Source organism: Neofelis nebulosa, chromosome 8 (assembly GCF_028018385.1).
Source record: "Neofelis nebulosa isolate mNeoNeb1 chromosome 8, mNeoNeb1.pri, whole genome shotgun sequence".
Taxonomy (NCBI): domain Eukaryota; kingdom Metazoa; phylum Chordata; class Mammalia; order Carnivora; family Felidae; genus Neofelis; species Neofelis nebulosa.
Window position 1 is genome coordinate 10251126 of NC_080789.1, and position 22591 is coordinate 10273716.

The following is a 22591-nucleotide window of genomic DNA, read 5'->3' on the forward strand; positions in this document are numbered from 1 at the left end:
TTGCCTGCTTCCACTCTGGTCTCTCATTGTTCCGGAATGTGCCCTGCCGGGTTCCGGGGGCTTGCGAATGGGAAATCTATGGCCGAGAACATGAAGGTGGAAAGAGCATGCCAAATTTGAATTTGGAGACCCGGGCTTATCCCTTACCTCTAGGTTTTATGGCCTGGGCCAGTTCTCCCCCCTTAACCCACGGGGACGGTTCATTAGAGAGGGAGTCGGGAGGAAGCACGTCAGGGCTGGCGGCTTCCGCCCTCTCGGAGGGGAGCCGGTGAAGACTTACGTCAGCCCCTCTGTGGGCCCGGGCCCCTGGCCACCTGCCCTGACAGAGCTGGTCAGGCAGACTCCGGTGCCCGTCCCAGGGTGGAGCTGGGCCCCTCCCCCAGCACGCCGGCCTCCCGGGGGCATGCCAGGCTCCTCGTCTGCCAGATGCCATTCTCCACCCTGGGTCCTTTCCCGCCAGCCGGGCTCACGAGCCTCCGGTGGCCGCTTGCTCAGCGCCCACTCTGTGCCCTGGCCAGAGAGCCATTCCTTTGCCTGTGCCTCCTTGTGTTCTCTGCTGCAGGAGGGGGCGGGTTGGGTGACAGAGCCTTGGGGTGGGGGGCAGTCCCCGGACCAGGGGCCTCCTGCTGCCCCAGCCCCTCACCCCTGCCTCTGGGCTCCCACCCTGCAGGCCGCTGCGCCCCCATGAAGAGCATCTCTAGCAGCCTCAAGGAGACCATGAACCCGCACGACATCGTGCAGGACGCCATCCACAACTTCTCGCCGGCCTACCAGCAGTACACCCAGCAGTCCACCCTGGAGCCCGGGCCTGCCTGGCGCGGCGGCGCCCATGGCCTCTCCCGCTCCCACAGCCTCAGTGGTGCCCGCGACAACGAGAAGACTCTCCTGCTTAGCTCTGACGACGAGTTCTAGGCGCGGCTGCTGGTGGGGAGGACTGGCGCCTCGGCTCAGGGCAGGCTGTGCTCCCCTCTGGCCTCACGCCCGGGCCGGGAGGCAGGCTGGCACAGCTTTGGCGTCGCCCGTTAATTTATTGGACCAGAAACACTCACATGTCGCTTCCAAAAGAACAGCCAGAAGCTGTCTGCCCAGGGGACAGCCCAGGCTCACGACGAGCCTTCAGGAATATTTATACAAGGCCACCCCCGCGCTGCTGGGCGAGGGAAAGAGGATGCGAGGAGCGACTCCCATGCCCCCGTGGCTCGTCCTGTGGCGGCGGCACGTGGGGACCAGCCGTGGCCATGGTGGACCGGCGGCCGCAGCCCTCTCAGCCCCGACGCGGGTCACGCGCTCCCCCGCGAGACTTCCAGCCCTGCCCCCAACACCGTGCAATACTCTGACCTGGGCTCTTTCCTGCCTGCTCCCTCCCCTGTGCCCTCTGTCCTTGCTAGATTAGCCTCACCTCAGGCAGGAGGGGGAGGAGGGAACCCAGATGCTCCCGGTGGCCTCTCCTGACCCAGGGCCTGCCTGGCATGCTGCAAGGACCAGAGCGACACCAAGAGCCACATGGCCCACATCAGAAGGGCGCTCAGGTGCATCTGGGCCCCTCCTCTGTTGACGAGACCTCTCCAAGCAGGGGTCTCTGGGCCCCTGGGTGTCCTCTCCGTGGCGGCCCCTCCTGCCTGCCTCGTGCCCCTTCCTCCTGGCCTGCTGAGGGCAGCCAGCAGCCCAACTGCCCTAGCGCTTGGGATCTGTCTTCTTGAGAGCACTTTGGGCAGGGCCCTTGCTTCCCGGCTGCTCAAAGGGTCGGCAGCTCCCAACCCTCCTTCGCGGGCTGAGCAGTGAGAACCTCCACAGGGTCCTGGCCTCTCCCTAGGGCTTCTCCTTCCCACCTCAGGGGGAGGGTCTGAGTTTCCACATCTCAGACCAGCTTCTGGAGGAACACGGTCCTGTGGGAGGGAGGACGGAAGGATGGGGCATGCAGCAGGGAGCTGGGAAGTGGGAGTGGTAACCCCAGACTCCTCTTCCTGGCGCCGTATCCACACAGGGCCTGGTGTCCTGCCTCGGCTGGCCCCTCGGCCCATCTCTTCTGTGCCTTAGTCACATACGAAAGCTCCCCCTTCCTAGGCCCTCAGTCTGTCTGGCCGCAGACAGCCCCTGGGGGCGCCCTATCAAGCTACTGGCGCTCAGGATCCTGCAGTGCTGGGCCACGCACCCTCGGACGGGCCTTAGGGGTGGCCAGGATCACCGGTCCCCTCCCCTCGCTCACCTCCACGCCCATACACCTGGAGCCTCCTAGGGCCGGACCCCCCCCCCCCCCCCCCCCCCCCCGCCCCGCCAGGCAGGCAGGGCTTATGCCCACCACTGTCTTTCTTCGGAAGAGCCTCTGGACAGATAACGATGTAACGATCATACAGGCGGAGCCTTCTGTCCTTTGACACCCAGAGGGCGCTGGGGTTTGGGCTGTAACAGCCTGGAGAAGGTGACAGGGTGAGGAGGGCCCTGCCCTGTGGCACCAGAACTTCACCGTGGAGTCTCTTCCTTTTCGTTCATTACTGGAATGAACTGTGCCAAGGGTCTGCTGGGGTGGGGGTGGGGACCACGACAGCCGTCTTTCCAGGCTTCCTTTGGCCCTTGTGACCCAGCCGGCCCCCAGGTCACAGAGGCCTGCGTGCAAGGGTCCCAGAGGCCAGCTCTCGGGCCCTGTCTGATGGGCCTGGCTCGCTGGGACCAAAGTGCCCAGGAAGGCAGCGAGTGGGAGCGGGCTGTCTGAGGAGAGTCTCCTCCCCCACTCCCACCTCTGCTTTCGCGAATCTGTTTCTCTGACTCTCCCTCCAGGCCAAACTCCCTGCTGACACCCTGCCCCCTCGGTCTCTGCCCGCCCTGGCACTGGCCGGCTGGCATGGTCCGTGGGGGGACACGGAGGGGGACTCAGCGGCAAGGAGCTAGCGGGGGGGCCCCCCCCCCCCCGGGGAGATGAGGGCCTAGGAATGCGGGCCCGCCCACTCCACCCCTCCTTCCTAGGATGCATAACCTACCTGTCTTTTTTGTTTTTGTTTTTGTTTTTTTTTTTAATTTTTTTTCCCCAATAGAGTAGCTCTTTGTACATAAAAGATACTTGAAAAATTAATTGTATGATGTATGAGAGGACAGAGTCCCCTAGTTTTGTATCTCGTGTATGACTGCCATGAGTTCCACCAGAAAGCCGCTCTATTTTGGTCTCTGACATTTTAAATGCGTGACAGAAGTGAGCAAATAAAGTGAGAGATCTATATATGAGATAATATAGATTGTATTGAAATCTCTTCTGCCTGTGGGTGAGGTTTTTTTTTTCCCTTCCTCTTCCCGGCCTCCGTGTTCGTGCTTGGGGGTGGGCCGAGTGGTCGTGGGCAGGGGTATCCTAGGAGACGGGATGTGACGTGTAGGTAATGGGGGGAAAAAAAGCCCACATTGCCAGAGGCTGACACTGGGGTCTGGGCTCCCACCGGACCAAGTGTCTCCTCCTCCTCCAGCCGGTGGGACACGGTGGCAGCTTTGGTCCCAAGGGGTCCCCCCTCCACCCCACAGGGCTGGTGCGTGCAGAAGCTCCCCCTTCTGTCAGCCAGCAAAGGGGGGGGGCCCAAACGCTGGCAGCCCCATTCCTGCAGGTTCCCCCCAGGGGTTGAAGGGATTTCCAGGGCAGCTGTTCTTCCCAGGCTATCTTCCTGCCTCCCTGAGCCCACCCTCCACCGTGGGACCCTAGGTACCTCCCCCTCGGGGTAAGGAGGCCCGGAGCAGGGCCCGCTGGGCATTGGGCTACCAGGCCAGGTGCCTAGCCTCAAGGGGCACCACCAGCCTTTGGGGAGGAGGAGCTGACCTGCTGACAGGAGCGCTCAGGAATGCGGCGTGGGTGGGGGGACTTCCCAGCCAGCCACTAACCTCCACTTGTCCCAGCCCCTGGCTTCCTGCTGCCCTTTCGCAGGCCTGAGCTCGGCATCCCGGGGGTCAGGGATCAGGATCGAGGGCCTCAACCTGAGAGGGGGAGAAAGGCCCGAGGTTGGAGCCAACCCGTGTGGTTCGGCCCCTCCCCGACTTTCAAAGCGGGCAGCTCCCCCAGACGTGTCCTTCCCCGAGCCCAGCCCTGCCATCTGTGTGGACAGAAACCCTCCTCGCTGCAGCTGTCTGTGCCGCTGGAGACGTTTGCTCTGCATGTTCCAGCCTGCAGCCCCCTCGGGTGCCTTCATCCTGCCCGTGGGCAAACCCAGGCTGCAAGAAGCTAAGTAAGTCACCAAAGGTCACGCGGGTTCAAACCCCGTTCTCCCTGACCCCTCCTTCTCAGGGTGACCCCGAAAGGCAGGTGGATTGGGTTGAAATTAACGACAGCAAGTTTGGAGCCCAAGACGAGACACAGGGTTGCCTTTTCGGCCTGCAGGCTGGGACTGAAGAAGCCACTTCTCTCTCGGCCCCCCTGTGCCTTCCGGAACATGGGGAAAATATTTTCTACTTGGCTGTAGAAAATCAGACCTCGGTGGGAAAGTGCTGGAAAGATTACTCTTAAATCCGGGAATTTTCCTCTGGGCGGGACTGTTTATTCACTGAAGGGATGCCAGGGAATTTAACCCTACATTTCATTGTCCTCCTGGTATTTTTCTTCCCCTGGGAGGCTCCAGGCAACCAGACGGAAGAACCAAGGTTTTGGCATCCGCCTGCCCTCTGAGCTCCCAGTGCTAGTGAGCGAGCGAGGGCTGATGGCGCACTTTCTTCACTTGCGAGTTGGAGCAGAGGGTCCCGGCTGGGGTTGAAAGCTGGACTCCAGCTTAGGCCCCTCGTTCGGAACCTCTCCCACCACCCCCTCCCCCAAAAGACCATAGCCCAGAGACGTATACTTCTCCGTGGAAAAAGAGAACTCGACTTTATTCAGAAAGTCTACAAAATACAGAAGGCGGATAAGTCGCTTACTGTAAGTCAGAAAATAAATAAATTCTAGGGGCCGGGCGAATTTTTTGCATTTTTTTTTTTTTTAACATTTTTTGGTCGTTGCCATCCGGCTTTCCCTAAATATAAGATAAAATGTGATTTATTTGCAGATATAAAATATAAAGTCCAGCGCAGGGCCACACACCGCTTTTCCCAGGGAGTGGGTGCTAGGTTTCTGGCTGGGGAGAATAACTTAGATTCGTGCAATAAATAAACAGCGGGGAGGAACAACCGTATTGTGGGGCGGGGAGGGGGGGAGAGGGAGGCGCAGGGAGGGTTGGGGCTGGGGCTGGGCTTCCCAGGAGAATGGCAATCAACGACAGTGGCCAGCCCCTAAGCCACGGTGGACATTCCAGGGGGAGGGGTGGGACCCTTCCCTTCTCAGGACCCCCACCCCTGGCTGCAGGACTTGAGCATCTGTCTTCCCACCTGCCACAGTGGGTGGTCACCTCCTTGGTCCCCGTTCTCTTTGGCTGGCCAGCTCCTTCGATCTCTTCCATCTGTATCACCTTCTCTGGCCTTCTACTTCTCTTCCCTTAACTCACAGAGGCGGCTCCCGGGTCAGGGAGGCCCTTCCATCACCCTTTCCAGTCCGTGTCCACAAGCCCCCTGCCAGCCCCCGGCGGGATCCCCTGGCTGGAATCTCGGGGCAGCAGTAAGAAAGCCTAGCTTTCCCAGCTCAACCACCAAGCACAGATGGCCTTGGGCACTGGCATGTCTGCTGGAGGACGGTGTCCCCATCTGTTAACTGACCTTCACTTCTCAGCCCCGGGAGAGGACATATTCCTAAATCCTGGGGGGAGGCGGGGCTGTGGCACGATCTGAGCAAACAGGTTACACAATGAGGGGTGGCCCTCTTCTCCCCGACAGCCCTTCTCTAATCTGCTCTGTATTCCATCCTCCCAGTCCAAGAAGGCAGGACTCTCCGCCAAAAGAGACCCCAGGCGCCAACCCCACCCTACCATTCTCACCAAAGGTGCCCCACCCCAGGGCCACCTATTGGGTCCCGGTTATAGGGGCTACAACGAGGAAGACAGCAGGCTCGGGAGGGAACATGTGGTCACCACAAGAGCTGGTGGCTGCAGAGAAATGGCACCAAGGGACAGAGACCACGCTTAGGCACTTTGGGAAGGAAGTGGGGGGGGGGGGTCGGAGGGGCGTGGCCTGGAATGGGCGTGGCCGGCACTAGGAGCAGGCGGCGGGGGCGGGGCCGGGGCCGGGGGCGGAGGCGGGGCCCGGGCCGGGGGCCGACTTGACAATGGTGATGACGCTGGCTGGCGCCACGAGCGCGGCCGGGCCGCGGGTGGCGGCCACCGAGCGCGCGAAGCCCTGCAGCGCCTCGCACTTGCCGCGCAGCGCGTCGAGCTCCAGGCGCATGGCCGCGTTCTCGCGCGCCAGCTTGTCCACCTCGCGCTCCAGCTCCGACTTCTGCTTCTGCAGCTCCTCCTTCTGGCACACGCGCTTCACGCGGCAGCTGGCCGCGTAGCCGCGGTTCTTGAGCGTGCGACGTCGCTGCTTGAGCCGCGTCACCTCCTCGGCCGAGAGCCCGCGCAGGTGCCGGTTCAGCTCGCGCACCGACAGCCCCATCAGGGCCTCGTCTGACAGGTGCGGCGTGTTCTCGCTCAGCTCACGCTTGATCTGGGGGACAGCACGTGGAGCGCATGGGGAAACTGAGTGACCCGCTCGCCCCCCACCCCCACCCCCCGTCCCCCACCCACCTCCCTGGGCACACAGCCTGTGATCAGGCCTCTTGCTTTCCAGCCCACGGCCCTTCCCGGGGCCTCACGAACACCTGAAGCCTGCTGAGCCACCCTTGAGGATGCCAGTAACTGAAGAGGCAGTTGGGATGGGCCAGCCGAAGCCAGAAGCGAGGGGGAGAACAGGGACAACAGAGGCAGCATCCTCACCTTCAGGGCTTTGCTGGATAAGGGGTCCACAGACATGTTTGCAGAAGGTGCCCTCTGGGCTGAGACCTAGGAGAGAGAGAGAGGAGACCGAGGTTACTTTCTCTTCTACTTAGAATAAAACTCAGACTCACTGCCTCGGCATTCAAGGCCTCTGCTGTTAAGGAAGTCCTGTCATACCACCTTTCTCTGTCCCAGGGGCCCATTCCAGCCTCAGGGCCTTTGCACTTTCTGCTCTCTTTACTGTTCTCTTGCCTTTCGTCTTCCCATACCAGCCATCCTTCCACATGGGGTCCAGATATGTCTATTTGATTGTTTTTAACTTCTCACTGAAGTATAACCTACATACACCAAAGCACCCAAAACATATGTGGGGCACCTGGCCGGCTCAGTCCGTAGAGTATGTGACTCTTGGTCTCAGGGCAGTGATTTCGAGCCCCACGTTGGGTATGGAACTTACTTAAAAAATAATAATAAATAGGGGCGCCTGGGTGGCTCAGTCGGTTGAGCATCCGACTTGGGCTCAGGTCATGATCTCGCAGTTCGTGAGTTTGAGCCCCGCGTCGGGCTCTGTGCTGACAGCTCGGAGCCTGGAGCCTGCTTCGGATTCTGTGTCCCCCTCTCTCTCTGCCCCTCCCCTGCTTGCACTCTGTTTCTCTCTCTCTCAAAAAGAAATAAACATTTAAAAATAATGAATAATATAAATAAAGAAACTTAAAAAAAAACCCAAAACACCCAAAAAAAACATAGTCCCCTCCTCCCTCTTCCCCAGCCCAAGCCTTCCTCACCAAAGTTTGTCTTGGAGAAGCTTCCTCTGCCCGGCAGCCGCGAGCACGAATTCAGCACCACCCTGGTCAGACAGGGCAGTCGTACCTCAACTGAGGAGGGGCCCAGGGGCCTTCAGTGTATCCTCCATAGGCCTGAAACCTCCATGTTCCTTCGGCAACTATTTATTGAGCATCTACGGTATGCCAAACACTGACACTGGGGAGATATGGAGAATGCATTCCGGAGGCCAGTGCCCACGAAGGTGACGGTCTCCCCAAGCCCCCTTTTAAAACAGCAGTCCTCTCTGTCCCTGCACATCGGATCTTCTCCCCCATTCGTTGTTAGCCCGCACTTCCTCATCTGTTACCACCCACAGGGAGGCAGTGGTGGGGGGGGCGGTGAGGAGCACAGAGGACAGGGCGGGAAGACGCCCTGTGACCTCAGATGCAGCACCCTATCAATTCTCATTAGCAGTACCCAGTGTGACCGCAGGGGCAAGTGAGGGCAAGCCCTGGTTTCTCGAGCTTTCTGAGGGACACACCTCACAGCCTCAGCTCAGCCTCTGATACCTTCCCACGGGCCCCGAGAAACACAAGTGCCTGGACCCGGGTGCCAGACACACCTGGAGCTTTTTGATGGCGGTTCCACTCACTACCTCCGATTCTGGTAGATCGGGTAACTGTTCTGCGCCTCAGTTTCCCCCACAGAGTGTGTTAGGTCACTCATGTTACTTCTCCCTCGGGACCCTCCCGTGGCCCCCATCTCTCTTGGGAGTCAAAGTCAAAGTCATCACGATGGCCCACAGACCACTGCGTGATGTGGCCCCAGCACACGCTTCTGACTTCAGCTTCTGCTTGGCTCCCCTTCCCTTGCGCTGCTCCAGCCACACCCTCCTCCTTGCTGTTCCTCAACAAACCACGCCCACTCCTCCCCAGGGCCTTTGCACTGCCTGTTCTCCTGGCCTGGCTTTCCCTTCCCCTAGATGGCCACAAGGCTTGCTTCCTCACCTTCGGGGCTCTTTTCAAATCTCATGTTCTCACTCCATTTAGAATTCCCAGCCCTGGATACACACACACACGCGCACACACACACACACACACACACACACACACACTCTCTCTCTCTCTCTCTCTCTCCATTTCCCTTTCCTACCTCACGTTTCTTCATGGCACTTTCCACTATATGGAGTTGTTATGACATCTATTGCACATATAGGTTCAGTGTCTGCCTCCAGACCTCCTCGTGCCTCCTCGTGCTGCCATTGGAGCGCGAGTTCCACGACAGCAGACATTTTGTCTTGCCCTCTGCCTGCGTGCCAGTGCCCAGGGCCTGGCACACAGCAGGTGCTCACGTATTCCTGCCGAACTACCGTTGGAACTCTCACTGTGACTCAGGCTGACGTGCAGAGAAGCCCCAGGCTTCTCTGGAGCCCCCCAGCAGCTCCTGGGGCCCGTATAGCCAGGGGCTCTGGCACCCCGGAGGGAAGCAAGGAGTGGGACAGGAGGGGGAAGGTGGCACTTGAAGAGATTCCCTGAGAGGGGCAGCCACCGTGGCCGTTGGGCTGGGAGGGTCCTCAGAGCCACCAAGGCTCCTTGGGGTGTAACTGAGTTCCAGAAAGTCCCAAGTAGGACCCTGGCCTTTCACCGGCACTATCCTGAGACCCTCCTACGCCACCCCTGCCAATCCTGCCCTTCAACACGGGCCTCTTAAATAGCCTTCCCGCCACACACACACCGGGAAAGGGCCTAGAATGCTTCTCTGCTGGCCTCCGCTCATCCTCTTCACAGCAACTGGAGGTTCTTTCCACCGGTGACTGTGACCACGTCACCACCCAGATGAAAACCTTCCATGGCCCCTTACTATCCCTGAACAGGGTCCAGGCCCACCTGCGTGGCACCTGAGGCCCGTCTGCCATCACTGCCCGTCCCCATCTGGCAGCTCAGCCACGCGGAGTTTCTTTCACTTCCTCCCTCCCACACCGTATGGCCCCTGGGCAACCCCACGCCCCGTGACACGTCTCCCCCTGACTTTATCTGGCAGACTCCTACTCATCCTTCTGCCCTGGGCCCAGACAACTCCTCCTCCAGGAAGCCCTCCCTGATCCGTAGAACGTCATGGGTGCCGCCCACCCTCACACATCCCCCCCACCCCCCATCTTGTGATCGTCTATTTCCTCGTTGTTTCCCCACCTGACAGGGAGCTCTAGCGGCAGAAACGGGGCCGGAGCAGTTCTGGGTGTCGAGGCCACCAGCCCCGGGCCCGGCAGGGAGCAGGCGTTGGTGAGACGTGGGTGGGTGGTCTGACACCACGACCCGGCTTGTCAGTGTCCGAAGCGAATGCCAAGTCCGAGCCTAGCTGAACACTGTCCAGGAGAAAACCTCCCTGTGCCCGTCTCCAACTCTTCCTCCATTCTACCCGCCACCTTCTTCTGCCTGGCAAGAATAGTACACAGAGGCTAGGGAGACGGGAAGGGAGCAGAAGGGATTCTGCCCTCGCGATGCTGGGCCCCCAGGTGGGCTATGGGAAGGAAGGAGCACTGGATGGAGTCGAGCCTGGGTTTGAGTCCCATCTCTGTCTTCTCCGGGTTGTGTGGCCTCGGGCAAGGCACTGCACCTCTCTGGGCCTCCACTTTTCCTACTGTGGGATCAGAACGATACCCGCCGAGCAGGGTTTTGGAGGAACCAAGTGGTATAGAATGCAGAGGTCAGTGAGCACCCGGGGGTCATTAGAATCGCTGAGTCCGTCCAGGAGGGGTCAGGCTGGTAGCCCGCACTGGGACCTGGCTTTGACTCAGGGTCCCCAGGCCGGCTGGGGTCACACGGGAAAGGCCCTGGGAGAGCATCCAGCCCTGCATGCTCACTTCACCCACGAGGAGGTGGAGACCCACGGAGGGGCATTTCTTGCCTGAAGTCACACGGCAGGTGAGCGGCTGCCTCCCCCCAAGTTGGCGGGGGTTGCGGGGGCCAGATTCTGAACACGTGTAAAGGACCCAGAGCTGGATCCGGACCCCTGTCAAACCAGCATCAGCCTGGTCCTCCTGACGGCTCTGTGAGGTAATGCCCAGAGAGGTCAATAGGGTAGTCCAGGGTCACCCACAGAGAGACCTGATAGGAGAGGTGAAGCAGGTTAACTGAGAGCCCGTTGGGTGCCAGGTGCTGAGCCCTGGGTGCTGTGGCTGATGCAGAACCTCGGAAGCACGGCCTGACCCACAGACAAGAGGGGAATCTCTGGGCCTTGGTTTCTTCACTTGTAGAGTGGGGACAATCATAACAGTCTAAGCACGTAAGATACAAGAGACTTAGACAAGGTCAGGAGCTGCAAATGGCTGGCGTACCTCCCCATCGCCCCCACCCCCTCCACTCTCTCTGCAGGCATCACTAATCAATCACAGCACTGTTCCCCCACTGAGCTTTGGGGGGCGGGGGGCGCCTGGGTGGCTCAGTCGGTTGAGCGTCCGACTTTGTCTAAGGTCATGATCTCGTGGTCTGTGAGTTCGAGCCCTGCGTCGGGCTCTGTGCTCACAGCTGAGAACCTGGAGCCTGCTTCAGATTCTGTGTCTCCCTCTCTCTCTGACCCTCCCCTGCTCGCACTCTGTCTCTCTTTCTCTCAAAAAATAAAAAAATAAAAAAATAACAAATAAACATTTTTAAAAATTAAAAAAAAAAAAAAAGACAGCCTCAGAATCCTTCTCAACACGGGGCGACTGGGTGGCTCAGTTGGTTAAGCGACTGACTTTGGCTCAGGTCATGATCTTTCACTTTGTGAGTTCGAGCCCCACGTCGGGCTCTGTGCTGACAGCTCAGAGCCTGGAGCCTACCTCAGATTCTATGTCTCCCCCTCTGTCTACCCCTCCCCTGCTCATGCTCTGTGTCTCTCTGTCTCCCAATAATAAACAAATGTTTAAAAAAAAAAAAAAAAAAAAAGAATCCTTCTCAACACAACACACGCCCAAGAGGCGGAAACTGTTGGCCATCCGCTATTCTATAGAACGGCTGAAGTTCCCATCCACTCAGCTGACTGGGATTCTAAATACTTTCAGTTTCTAGGGACACTGTGAACCTGTTCTTCCCTCTTCTCCTCCTCCTTCTCCTGGTCTAGCCTCAGCCCCTTCAGGCAAATCCTGGATGTCAGCAGAGGCACCTTTGTTTGCCCAGGAATGTCCCGGCTCAGCAAAGTCAGGTAATCACAGAGGGAAAGTCACAAGAAGGGGGAACTGTCTGATAACCTCAGGCTTTCACTCTCCAAGCCCAGGCCAGGGGTCGCAGGGCTCTAAGCCAAGGGGCGTGGGCCCTCCGCCACGCTGCCTCGGCCAGTCTGGGGGACCCTGGGCCGGAGACAGCAGCAGGTCCAACCAGCTCTGTAACTGAGGCAACCGAGCGACTGTTTGATGGCAGTGATGGGCTGGGACCCAGGGGTCCTGATTCCCAGGACCCCCAGCTCGGGGCCCTTTCTTCAGTGCCGGCCACCACATCTCCCCCCACCTCCTCAGTTTCTCCTCTTCTTCCCTCCGAGGCCAGCAGAGTGGACCTCCAGGGTCTGCAGGTTCCCAACATTCTTTGGGAGGCAGGAGAATGAGTTGACGCTCGGGGATTGATTGACAGCTGCCTCGCCCAGTCAGCAGCTGCCAACCCTGCTGCACCCGCCCCCCTCCCGGGCCCCCTAGTCCACTCCAGAGACATCCTGCAGACGGCCCACCCACTGGCATGGGCTCCTCTCTGGCTGCTGAGCCATTCTGCTTCCTCTGTGAGGACAGAGGGAAAAAATGTGTTTTCCTGGGCCTTGGCCGCCAGCGCTGGTTGGAGCCTCCTCCCTGCTGGAAGCCGAGCAAAGCTGGGAGAGCCCAGCACCCCATGGAAGCAGGGCCCTTGCATTCTAGCCCTGGTTCTGCCACGCCCTCACGCTCACCAACGTGACTTCAAATCCGTCCCTCCTCTCTCTCTCTCTCTCTCTCTCTCTCTCTCTCTCTCGGGGCCTCAGTTTCCCAACATGCCGAACTTCCCCCAAGCCCAATGTACCTCCCAGCACTGATGATTTGGGAGTTTTATAGAGTGTCAGATTCTGGTCCAGAATGGAGCTCCAAAACCACCAGGAGAGCGGACGCCCTGGGAAAGGAAATCAGTGAAGGCTCCCCGGAGGCAGGGGCATGAGAACGCAAGCTCGGAGACCATCGGCCTTGACCACCCCTCTGCTCCACCTGCACAGCCAGGGACCAGTTCCCCTTTCAGCTGAGCCAGGACTGTAGCTGCCTCCTCGCGGGCTTCCAGGCTGGCCTGCCTCCACTGCCGGCCCTGCCATCTGTCCCGCACCGAGTGCTGCCCGAGGGTCTGCTCACTTTTGAGGGACGGCTTCAAGAACCCTATAGCCCACTCGGGCTCCCTGCTTCACTGGAAGTTTCCCAGGCCTTGTTTTCCAAGTGCTGTGGAGTTCTTTCGGGACACGGGCCTAGTGTTCATTCCTTCCTTCAGTCAGCAACCATCCAAGAAGCACCTACTCTGTGCCAGGCTCGGTGCTGGGTCCCGAAGGCCCAAAGATGAATCACAGTCCCTGCCCTTAAGGGCCTCATAGACGACCATCAGGCCATCTGAGAACCCAGCTCACTGGTCACCTCCTCAGGGAAGCCTCCCTTGATTGCCCTGGCTAAGTCGGAGCCCTGTGTATATGCTTTCAAATCACAGTGCCTTCTGCCCCGGACTACCCATCTCAGCCATGGTTCTGCATTGAGTTTGGTAGCTCTTCCTTCAACTTTGGCTCCCCCTCCTCGATTGGAAGCTCCAGAGGGATCTGATTTGCTCACCATCTCATCCCCAGCATCTGGTCCGTGACAGGCTCCATAGCTGGGGGGTGCCTGGTTCCTGTGCTCCTGGCTGCCGCCTCCCTCACCCAAACCCTATACTCCTGGACATCCCTGGGTCCAGCCTGGGGCGGTTGGCTCTTCTTTTCCTCCCATAGGCTGCATGTGGAGGCTGCCACACCCCACCCCAGCCCACCCCCTTCTACACCCACCCTGCCACCCTGCATGTTGCCTAGTCCCCGCTGCAGATGGAGATACTGAAGTTCTGAGCTGTGGAAGCAGGGCTCACCAGGGCTCAAAGATTCAAGGTTAAAAGTTCGTCTGGTTCCTCACCCCCTCAAGCTCAATCACTGCCCCCCCACCCCCACCCCGCGGACGATTCTGAAGCCCTGTGGTGGGAGGGGGAGGGCAGAATAGGACCAAGGACTCCCTAGACCCCATCCCGTTCCACGAGGCTGATGCGGACGGGGGTTGAGTTCCGGGCCCCACCCCTCATACGTTGTTCAGGACCAAGATCACCTGTTCCACTGCCTGTTGACCATGCCTAGCCCAGGGTGAGGACTCTGGGTCCTAGGCCTGGCCCAAGCCCTCAACTAGCTCCTCAGGTCCAGCCATCCATAGGTCTGACTAATCCCACCTGGGAACTGAAACCACCAGGAGAGCAGAAACCAGCTCCACCCCATTCTCCCGGTCTCACCCTCCCCAACCCAGCAGGTACAACCTCCAGAACCAGGACCAGCCAGAGGAGCCACCAAAGAGAGGAAGCCACGGATTCCTTCCTACTTCCCAGCTTTGTGGTGGGTTTTCAGGCCCTTCCTGTTCCTCCCGAGAGGGAGGGGATGAACAACCCCGGGGAGATGAAGGAGAGTCCCTAGGGTCTGCCTTCCTGGGGCAGCTGGAAAACCTGGGGACAAGGACAGAGGCATCAGGGTGCTGGGGGGGGGGGAGGGGTGGCCCACTCATCTCACCCCCCAGCCCAGCCGGATGGGGCGTTTGATACTTTGCCCCACCCTAGGGCTGCAGGCGCCGGCTCTGGGCGGGGGACAAACACCGCAGTCACATGGCCGTGTCCCTGGGAAACTCCGGGGACAGCCAGGGCCTGGCCGAGGGCTGGACGAAAGGGGACAGCCGGAGGGAGAATTCCCGTACCCCCGTGTGACCTTGGAACTGGCCACTTCCCTCGGTCGGGTCCTTATTCCACATTTATTCATGCGGGCGCACTCTCTCCAAGGCACACACAGGCCCCAGGGTCTTCACCCCCCTGGGAGCGCGCGCGGCGGACACACCACACACACACACACACACACACACACACGCACACGCACACGCACACGCACACACGCACGCACCGGGCAGGATACGCGGGACACTGGCCCGGGAACACATACGCACGCCCGCCTTCGGACGTAAACAAACCGCGCACGCACTGCTCGCGGGCACAGGTCCAGGGACTGTTCTCACCGAGTCACGTACGTGCACACACCGCCCCCGGTCCCGCCTGGGCGGACGCTGACGCTCGTCGGCCTGCGCTGCCCCTTCCTGCCCCGCTCGGCCGCCTCCCCGCGCGCTCCCCCAGAAGGGGCCCGTCACCACCGCACCCCGCCAAGCTCGCCTGGGCCCCGTCTCGGAGCTCCCGGACCTCTGGCCCCCGCCCCCGCCCCCACCCGCCAGCCGTCCGGGCGAAGGACACACCAAAGCGCCGACGGAGCGGGGCCCCGGCGCCCCGCCCCGGGCACGTTCCCGGGCACGGTGACCCTGCCGCCTCGGGTTTCGCGCGCCCGTCCCCGTCTCGGACCCGCGTCCCTCACCCGCGGCCGCTTCGCCTGGCGCCCAGTGCACGCGCGGCTGCCGCTGCCGTCCCGGCGTTGCTGTCTCGGCCCGCGCCCTCCTCCTGTCCGATCCCCCTCCGGTCCCGACCGCCGGTCGCTCCGAGCCGGGCTCCCGAGAGCGCAGCGCCGAGTTTTGTTGTGGGGCGGGCGGCGCGGGGGGCGGCGCGGAGTTGTAAGGCGAGCTTCCCGGAATTACTCACTCACAGGATTCCTTTCATTCATAAAAACCCAGTCATGCGGTGACGTCACCGCCTGGCGGCCCCTACGGCCCCGGAGCGGCCTCCCGGCTCTGGGCCCCGCCCCCAGGCGGCCCCGCCCCGATCAGGCCCCGCCCACGCAAGGCCTGCTCTGTGGGCCTCCGCGCGGCGGGCGTTCTCAACCCCAGTCAGAGGCGGCTGGGTGCGTTCACGTGATACCTCGCGAGAGCCGCGTGGGCGGAGGTGTCATTTGTCTCGTTTTTGCAGTCGACAGCCCCGTACCTCTTCTCCTTTCACCCTACACCCTCTGCCTTGATCTCATCCAGTCCCGTGGTTTTAAACGCCATCCATATGCCCAGGATCCCCAAAGAGCTTCTCCGAGTTCAAGACTGCCCGCTCTGCACCTCCACCCGGGTGCCAGAGGAGGACCGCAAAAATCCAATTCCTGACCACCAACACTGCCTCAGCTCCCCCCCCCACCCCCAGACTCCCCGATTTCAGTTGTTCAGGCCCGATTCTAGGAGCTTTGCTCCATTCCTCTTTCTCCCTTCCTCCCCACCAGTCAGGCTGGCTCTCCCTCCAACGCCGCCCTGCATCTGACCGCGCTACTCCATCCCCGGTCCCCCCACCTGGTCCAGGCACCCTCAACTTACCTGGACAATGACAGCAAGCTTCCTGATGGCCTCCCCACTTTGCTCCCAACGGCTTTCTTCACGCACCAAAGTTCTTCTTAAAACAAGGATCAGATTGTTTCACACACTTCCTGCTCTCTGGCTTAATTCCCTCACCGGCTTCCGTTTGCATTTGAAATATAAACTGTACTCCTCCTTTTGGTCTCTAGGGCCCTAAGCCATCTGACCTCTACCCAATTCTGCAGCCTCACCTCCTTCCACTCTCCCCTCACGCACTATTCTTCAGTCACACTGCCCTTCTTACTGTTTTTCAAACACGCCTAGCGCGTTCCTACCACAGGTCCTTTGCACAAGCTGTTTCCTCTTCCGTTCGCTGCCAGGCTCTTTCTCATCTCTCAGGTCGGCTTAGATGTCACTGTCTCAGAGAGGCCTTTCCTGACTGCCCCAGCTAAAAGAGCCCCCACTTCTGGAATAGGTTTTTATATTACCTTAATATCTCCTTAATTTAATTACCTTAAATTACCTTTATATTACCTTAATAGGTAAAAGAAGGTGTTACCTTGCTTATATAGTTGCTCACTATTTAATGTCTGTCTCCCCAACCAGAATGTAAGTTTCTTGTCTACCTTGTTCACCACTGCATGTCCTGAGCCTAGAACAGTGCTCAGCACATAGTGAGCCCTCAACAAACATATACTGAGGACATATACGAGTGGAGGCTCAGAGAGAGAAAGTGACTTTCCAAAGCCACCTACCTAGAAAGTACCAGAACTGGAATTTGAATCCAGACCTGATTGATTCCTGGTCCAGACGTTTGGCACTATACCCAAATGAGTGGGTCCCAGTATAAACGGGAGGGATGTATTCAGTGCCTGGAGCTCCACTCAAAAGGGGCAGTTTGGGGGGCACCTGGGTGGTTCAGTTGGTTAAGCATCCGACTCTGGATATCGGCTCAGGTCATGATCTCATGGTTCTTGGGATCAAGCCCTGCACTGGGCTCCAGAATGACAGAGCCCTTGTTATGCCTTCCCGCCTCTGGGTCCAGGTCCATCTGGGATGGGGACAACTACCTCTCACTTCCTGAAAGCCTTGGGTTTCCAATGCAGATTGGCCCACTAGCTTCCCAAGTGACCAAATGTTGTGGCGAATTTGTCTTGACGCTTAAAGAACCACACCCCCAGCAGATTGCCCACTTGCCCTACATTTGCACGTCTCACAGAGCCCCTCATGTTACCCCTGGGGTACAAAAGTTCTTGATTTTACAAACTGTGCCATTGTGGCTGGTGGTCTTTCTCTCTCCCCACCTCCGTTTTCTTAGAGCATCTCAAGAGCTGAGGCCATAGTAGTGAATGAACTAGTGAATGAATCCCCGATGGCCTTCATGACACTCCTGGACATCATGCTGCCTGAAGCCTTTGCTCCCATCCCCAGCCTGTCCTCGTCAGGGAGTCAGCACTTCAGTGCCCACACAGCAGAGACTGCTTCCCCGAAGACATGGTTCCCTTTCTGGTCAAGGTCGAGTGACAATGTCATTTTTTATTTTTTATTATTTTTTTGCTAATTTTTTTTAATGCTTACTTGTTTTTGAGAGAAAGAACATGAGTGGGGGAGGGGCAGGAAGAGAGCGGGAGACCCAGCATCCGAAGCAGGCTCCAGGCTCCGGGCGATCAGCCCAGAGCCCGTCGCGGGGCTCGAACCCGCGCACTGTGAGATCGTGACCTGAGCCAAAGTCCGAGGCTTCGCCCACCGAGCCACGCGGGTGCCCCCAGCAACGTCGTTTTTAAAAGCAACAGCTCTGTGGCTTGAAAGGGGGCTCCCACAGGACAAATCTAGGACAATTTCAACATCAAAATAAATAACAGTAATGATGATCAGAAGCCATTAAATAAAAGGAGAACCGATGAGTTTATACTAATGTGAATAAATGAATGAATGGATAGATGAATGAATGAATGAATAAATAAATAAGACAAAGCTCCTCCTTCCAGTAGAAGGAATGACAGGGTGAGAAAATGACCATTAGGCAAGCATTCTAGTAACAATGGATTCCAAGAAGAATCGTCAATGGATACGGAGATTTGATGAGCAGCGTGAAATTGCGTAGTCTCCAAGTGTTGCCCTAAATATGATTTTCAATTAGAAAAGGAACGATAGTAATCCTACCGTGGAGAAACCTGGCCGATACGACTTTCACTAAGTGATCAAAGTTCCTATCCGCGGTGAGGGGACAAATCGACTCGTGCATCCCCTAAATGATGCACTGAGAAGGACGCGGCATCCAAACACTCCTGGTGAATGTGATCGTGAGGAAAACGTGTGACCACCCTAACCCTGAGAGACCGTCCGTTTTAAAGAAATGGCGAGATCACAAAAGACGAAAAGAGAGGGCAGCTGTTCCAGGCTGACAGGAGACACGGCAACCGGCAACCGAAGGCGGTGTGGGGTCCAGGATTTCCTGCTGGTATGAAGGACGTTGTGAAGAGAGCTGGTAAAACCCCAGTGAGCTCTGGAGACCAGCTAATAGAATCTCACTGGTGTTAATTTCCTTCTCCTTGGGGTCCTTGTCCTGCCGTTAGGCAAGAGAGCGTCCTCGATTTTAGGAAACACGTGTGGGCATATTTGGAGGTGAAGGGGCTTGCAATTTACCCTCAGATGGTTCAGAACAAGACAGAAGGGAGTTAGAAAGATAATGTGATAAAATATTAACAGCTGGGGGATCTGGGTGAAGCACATACAGAAATTCTGTCATTCCTGCCATTTCTGTTTTAATACCATTTTTTTCCTTTGTTTGTTTTTCTTTTTTTCTTTTTCTTTTTCTTTTTCTTTTTCTTTTTCTTTTTTTTTTTCTTTTTCTTTTTCTTTTTCTTTTTAAGTAGGGGCTCTCAGGGTAGTCTGCCGGCTTCAAATCCTGGCCTCCACCCCTCCACGGGCTGAGTGACTTAACCTCTCCCTGCCTCACTCTCCTCCTTTGTAAACTGGGTTTACAAATAGTGCCGACTTCATGGGTTGAGGAACAATGTAATGTGTTCACACTTAAAAGCATGTGGCCCGGTGCCAAGTGCGGGATAAGAGACTGATGGATATATTGGGTGAGAGAAAGATGAGTCCTCCGGAGTCCCCTAGAAGAACCTGCTTCCTCCCTGGGCGAGTGACACAAAGACAGCGAGGACCCCGCCCCCGGGGCCAGAGACCCCACCTCCTGCCGGCCGGCGGGGCGGGGCCCTGTTGCCAGTTTCTAGGGAGGGAGCATTTCAGCCAGCTGAGTCAGGCAGAACACTGACTGCGAAGCTCAACCCCCCTGTCGCCTGGCCAAGACACCAAATAGCACCCAAGCACATCTCCGTGGGACCCCAGCCCACAGGGCGTGCCTCGCTCAATAGCAGGTGCGCGGTGACAGCTTGACCCAAGCCGGGCTCTCAGCTCACTCGCACCCCTGGCTGACCCCGGTGTGGGGCATTCCTCGCTCCCAGCCTCAGTTTCCCCATCTGCAGTGACAGCCTGGGATTAGGTCAGTGATTTTGAAACAATCTCAAACCCACTAAACTTTCTTCGAAGGAAAGTTGACTCTGCCGTGTGGGTCCCACATTGTAAAACAGCCTGGAGGCTCACTGCCCAAGGGGGACCGGTGCTGGCTTTGAGACTGCCGGTTGGTTGGTCGAGTGTTCTCTGGAGGTGCTTCCTGTCCTGAGATTTGATTTCCAGGCCCCTAAGAGCTCCTGTCCCTGGACACTGGGGCCTTCCCAGCCCCCCTTGGGTGGGGGGGCAACCCTCCATCAATTGAGCCAGGTGCCGCATTTCGGGTGCATTCCTCTGCTGGGTGGGAGTGATGTCACGGGGATCATTTCTGGCCCTATGTGCCAGGCACAGCACTAAGTGCCTCAGACCTGTTTGCACGGTGTATATTTCCCCGGATCTTTTCTCCCACTGCTAAATCCACCAACCATCCCCCCCCCTCCCATCACCTGTGCTTTTATCGCATTTCAGTGTCTTTATAACTTCACTTTCCTTCTCACAAAAGCCCTCCACGTGGCAGGCGGGCAGTGGGGCACAAATGATCAGCCACATTTTAAAGGCGAGGAAACGGACCAGTTTACGGGTTCACCAGCTGCCCAGAGGGGACCCCGTTGCTGGATGTGCTGGGCCTGATTGCCACAGGTCCTCTCCACCATTTGAGCAGCTAGGTGTTATCATCGCCAGACGAGAAATCGAGAAATCTGAACGCCAGGAGGGGAGGCAAGACCACCAGCCCAATATCCACGCATCCAGTCGGTGGCAGAGGACCCATCCCCCGCCACCCCCCCAGCTGCTGTCCACTCTCTCAGCACCGACATTTTCCCCAAGCGGCTGACATCACCAACCCCCACCCCGCCCCCACTTTTTACCCCCCCATCACCCCAGCCCCCAGCCCCACCTTTTCTTCTCTTTTACAGCCAGATCTCTCTCACCCCCCTCTTTCTTGCCCCCTCGCCTCCCCAGGACCTCCTGGTTACAGAATCCAGGTTCCCTTTCCGTCCCAGTCTTGTCCTTGGACAGCATTTGACCGTGTGGCTCCCTCCTCTCCGTTTTGAAACACTCTCTCGGCTCTGCCTCTAAGGCTTGGGCTTCCCTTCCTACCTTTTCAGTCTCTATCCCTGCTTCCCCATGAGCTCAGTGATTAGTGATGCTCCGAGCTGGCCTCTGCCTACTCTTGCTGTCCCTGGGGAATCTCATTCCCCTTCAAGATCTCAGGGGCCATCGGTGCTGATGACTCCCAGATCATTGTTCACGACTGCGACATTCCCTAGGCTATCCTGCCTGGTCCCGTGGAACACGATCCCTTGTCATTTTGTGATTTCACCAGGAAAATCATATTTGCCTATAGTCCAGGGCTTTGTCACAATAAACAATGACCTGTGTATCTGGGGCAAGTGTGCATTAAATTGTGAACTCTAAGGACAGGAACAGAAGGACCTTTCGTGTCCCCACCCCACCAAGAGTGAGGCTGTGCACGTAGTAGGTGCTTTATCTGTACTGGCTGGAGAAACTGAAGTGAGGAGCCCAGGAGAAAAAAGAAAGGGAGGAAGACGTTGCACACTGTGACCCCCAAGACCCCCACGTTAGACCCCCATCCTGAGAGGCTAGACTCCGCATGATCACTGGCACAGGTCCCACATCTTTGCCCGAGATGCCCTCTGCCCAGCCTCTGCAAACCCTCACCAGCCTTCAGGATCCAGGTTCAGGCTAACTTCTTGTCAAAGCGTCCCTGGCCCTCTGGCCCTGAGGCCACCGTCTCTCCCGTGAGCCTCTGAGCTGGGCTGAGGGGCCCCTAGAGCGGGGACGTCCTGGCTTAGCTGGCCAGGACCGGCTTTCCTCCTTGGGATGGGAACACACGTAGCTGCACAGCCCAAGGTCACCTGCATTCATTTCCTTCCAGAAGAGGGCACAAGCCCCGATGCCTCCCACCCCCCCACCCCCTGCATCAAGTCGGAAGCCATGTAATTGGTGTAATCATTACACAGCTGCCTGTGACCTCTGTGCCCTCCAGTCACCTCTCTCATGTAATCAGGGGGATTTTTTTTCCCCCACGTCAGTTGTCTGCTTGTAACCCTTCCGGGGCTCCCACTGCCTGCAGAACAAGATCCGTATCCTCAGCCTGGCACTCGAGACCCTTCACGCCTGGCCTCTGTGGCTCACTGCCCACTCACCTGCTCACACATCAGATTCCAGGAGGGTTCAGCCTCTTGCAGTTGCCCCAAACGATCCGCACAATCTTATGATGTTGACTTTTGCTCATACGGTTCTTTCCATCTGGCATGTTTTTACTTTCTTTCTTTCTTTCTTTCTTTCTTTCTTTCTTTCTTTCTTTCTTTCTTTCTTTCTTTCTTTCTTTCTTTCTTTTTTTAAATTTATTTCTGAGACAGAGAGAGACAGAGCATGAGCAGGGGAGGGACAGAGTTAGAGGGAGACATAGAATCAGAAGCAGGCTCCAGGCTCTGAGCTGTCAGCACAGAGCCCGACACGGGGCTTGAACTCACGGACCGTGAGATCATGACCTGAGCCCAAGTCGGTCACTTAACTGACTGAGCCACCCAGGCGCCCCATGTTTTTACTTTCTTAACCCAGCTGGCAAACTCCTATTCAACCTTTGAAACCCCACTTAAGAACGGGGGTTAGTGGAGGCACCTGGGTGGCTTGGTTAGGTGTCCGACTTCGGCTCAGGTCATGATCTCACGCTCCGAGAGTTCGAGCCCCGCGTCGGGCTCTGTGCTGACAGCTCAGAGCCTGGAGCCTGCTTTGGATTCTGTATCTCCCCCTCTCTCTGCCCCTCTCCTGCTCACTGTCTGTCTTTCTCTCTCAAAAATAAATAAACATTAAAAAAAAAAAAAGAACAGGGGCTAGTAAATTTTTTCTGTAAAGGGCCAGAGAGAAATATTTCAGGCATCGTGGGCCCTATGGTTTCTGTCACAATTACTCAAATTCTGCCATTGTAGAAAGCATAGGCGTGTGAATGAATGATGTGGCTGAGTTCCAACAAAACTTTGTTTGGAGGACCACGTGGTAGGGGGGTTATTTTGCCCGCCCCCGTTCAAGAATCATC

The 22591-nt window shown here is 57.8% G+C and overlaps 2 protein-coding genes across 6 annotated transcripts in view; one reads left to right on the forward strand and one right to left on the reverse strand.

Annotated features, from left to right (window-relative positions):
• The window catches only part of TMEM184B (transmembrane protein 184B), a 49253-nt gene extending 46011 nt beyond the window's left edge, over nt 1-3242 (forward strand). For all 3 annotated transcript variants that reach the window (XM_058741302.1, XM_058741300.1, XM_058741301.1), the window contains one exon: nt 671-3242. In XM_058741302.1, coding sequence (XP_058597285.1) covers nt 671-912 — 242 coding nt within the window. In that variant the 3' untranslated portion in view covers nt 913-3242. The remainder of the gene's footprint in view (nt 1-670) is intronic.
• Nucleotides 3243-4802: 1560 nt separating this feature from the next.
• Nucleotides 4803-16160, reverse strand: MAFF (MAF bZIP transcription factor F). 3 transcript variants are annotated; one of them, XM_058741305.1, is made up of 4 exons: nt 15165-15411; nt 9755-9997; nt 6801-6866; nt 4803-6531 (listed from the first exon to the last, which is right to left on the reverse strand). In XM_058741305.1, exons 3-4 carry the CDS (start codon nt 6834-6836, stop codon nt 6079-6081), a joined length of 489 nt encoding a protein of 162 aa, XP_058597288.1. In that variant the 5' UTR covers nt 6837-6866; nt 9755-9997; nt 15165-15411; the 3' UTR covers nt 4803-6078. The 3 variants fall into 3 exon arrangements, with proteins under 3 accessions (XP_058597288.1, XP_058597287.1, XP_058597286.1); XM_058741304.1 differs by lacking the exons at nt 9755-9997; nt 15165-15411 and adding an exon at nt 16036-16160; XM_058741303.1 differs by lacking the exon at nt 9755-9997 and having other exon boundaries at nt 15165-15409.
• Between the last annotated feature and the right edge of the window lie 6431 nt (nt 16161-22591).